At 34.5% G+C, this 1,699-nt stretch overlaps 1 protein-coding gene across 1 annotated transcript in view; it reads left to right on the plus strand.

Annotated features, from left to right (window-relative positions):
- LOC109320050 overlaps positions 1-1,301 on the plus strand; it is a 93,498-nt gene extending 92,197 nt beyond the window's left edge. Inside the window, exon 14 of the mRNA XM_019549979.1 lies at positions 655-1,301. Within this exon, the coding sequence (XP_019405524.1) occupies positions 655-717 (63 nt within the window). The 3' untranslated portion in view covers positions 718-1,301. The remainder of the gene's footprint in view (positions 1-654) is intronic.
- Positions 1,302-1,699: the final 398 nt, after the last annotated feature.

Raw genomic sequence — 1,699 nt, forward strand, 5'->3', positions numbered from 1 at the left:
CCCACTCCCTCCCACCCCACACACACACAATGCACCAGAGTACAGATGAATGCTGAACTGACTGTAAATATTTGGGAGGCAAGGGGTTGTATGTTGGGGTGGGTTTTTTGCCAGAGGGGTGGTCTTTTATTGAATCAACAGCATGGTTGGGAGAGATTTTAGACAAGCTTTTAGGCACAAAGTACCCTTCCTCAGGTAGGTATCCTCTCTCATATTTCCTGGACCATCACTGGTATAACATCAGTTGAATACTGTATGTAAATATTTAGGTCATTTAAGCAACCTTAAATATTCTGATTCATGTGGAAGCAATCAAAAGCTGAATATTAATTTTGGCTTGCTGTATAGAAAATTGACAGATTTCCTTAGGAAAATTTCAGTTATGTGAAAGCTGGATTTTCCTGTCAAGAAGTATTACATGAACTTTTCTGTCCAGCTCCAATCAGAAGAGAGAAGGCTAAACCAAACTTACTGCTTATTTTATATGTATTTATTTGTAGTAAAGTATTAAGTTATGTTCTAACAAGCTGTTTCAACTAAAATGTTGTTTAAACTAATTACAGATTTATGTTGCATACATTAATTTTAATACAATTGTATGGTTATATATCCATTTTCTTTCAAATAAAATTAAACTTTTTTTTTTTATTTTAGGAGGCAAAATCAGCAGTTACTTACTGGATAAATTATGCAGACAAAGAAGCAGCCCTTTCCTAAGCTGGAAAACTACAGAAAAAATATAGACATTCAAAATAGGAATAATCAAGTGCAGTTTTGTATTTGTAGATCAAAGTGCTACATAACTTGCAGACTGATATGCAAAATATGAAATCCATATACTGTCACTTTACTTCTTACAATCCTGATCCTAGTTGAAGTAAAGGGGAATTTTGCCATTAATTTCAGTTAGACTATTATTATGTAATGTTTAAAAAGATATGGTATATGTGTCTTATTTTATGAAAACCAATAATTTACTGTGGTATTTTGCTAGCTTCTCCCCAGCAAATTGACTTGTGCTACTGTAGTGAAGACTGTTTGTGATTAAATCAGTGATAATTTCTCAACTTGAACTCTCACATGGAGCAGTGACATCAAAGGAAGGAAATAAAGAGGGTAAGTACTTTAAGTGAACAGTTACTCGGATGCAAGATTTCCTTCTGAGAAAGCAGACAAATTGTTTATGGCAACCCGTTAGAAATGTACTCAGCTTCAAAAATATGCAAGTTCTGTATGGTCTTATAGTAATTTCTCTATATATAATCTATATTTCAAGTTTCTTAGTACACAACATAAATATGTCTGGCTTTAAAAGTCTAATTATTATTTAATGTTATGTAACAAGGGTTTTTTTGTGTGTGGCATGCTAAGATATTGCATTTTAAGTTCATGCGGGCTCTCTCATTTACTGTTGAACAAACATTTTGCAAATCAAAATTACTGGCTCCGAAGAGGTAGGACATTGTGCACTGTGAAGGAAGGCTCAGAACAGATGGGAGTGGGGATAAGATACTCTTATGGAAATCAAACTGAGAGTGCTTATGAGAGAAGGTGAGCCAACTTGCCTATTTTGAAGTAGAACAATTAGAGTCAGTGGATCAGAGATTTCCCTCAAACATCACTACATTTACTGAGCACTTGTTTCCCTGCAGAAAAGAGAGTTTACTGGTGTTAACTATCTTGCTTGTATCCCTGATTC

This window comes from Crocodylus porosus, unplaced genomic scaffold (assembly GCF_001723895.1).
Source record: "Crocodylus porosus isolate Cpor-Errol unplaced genomic scaffold, CroPor_comp1, whole genome shotgun sequence".
Lineage (NCBI taxonomy): Eukaryota > Metazoa > Chordata > Crocodylia > Crocodylidae > Crocodylus > Crocodylus porosus.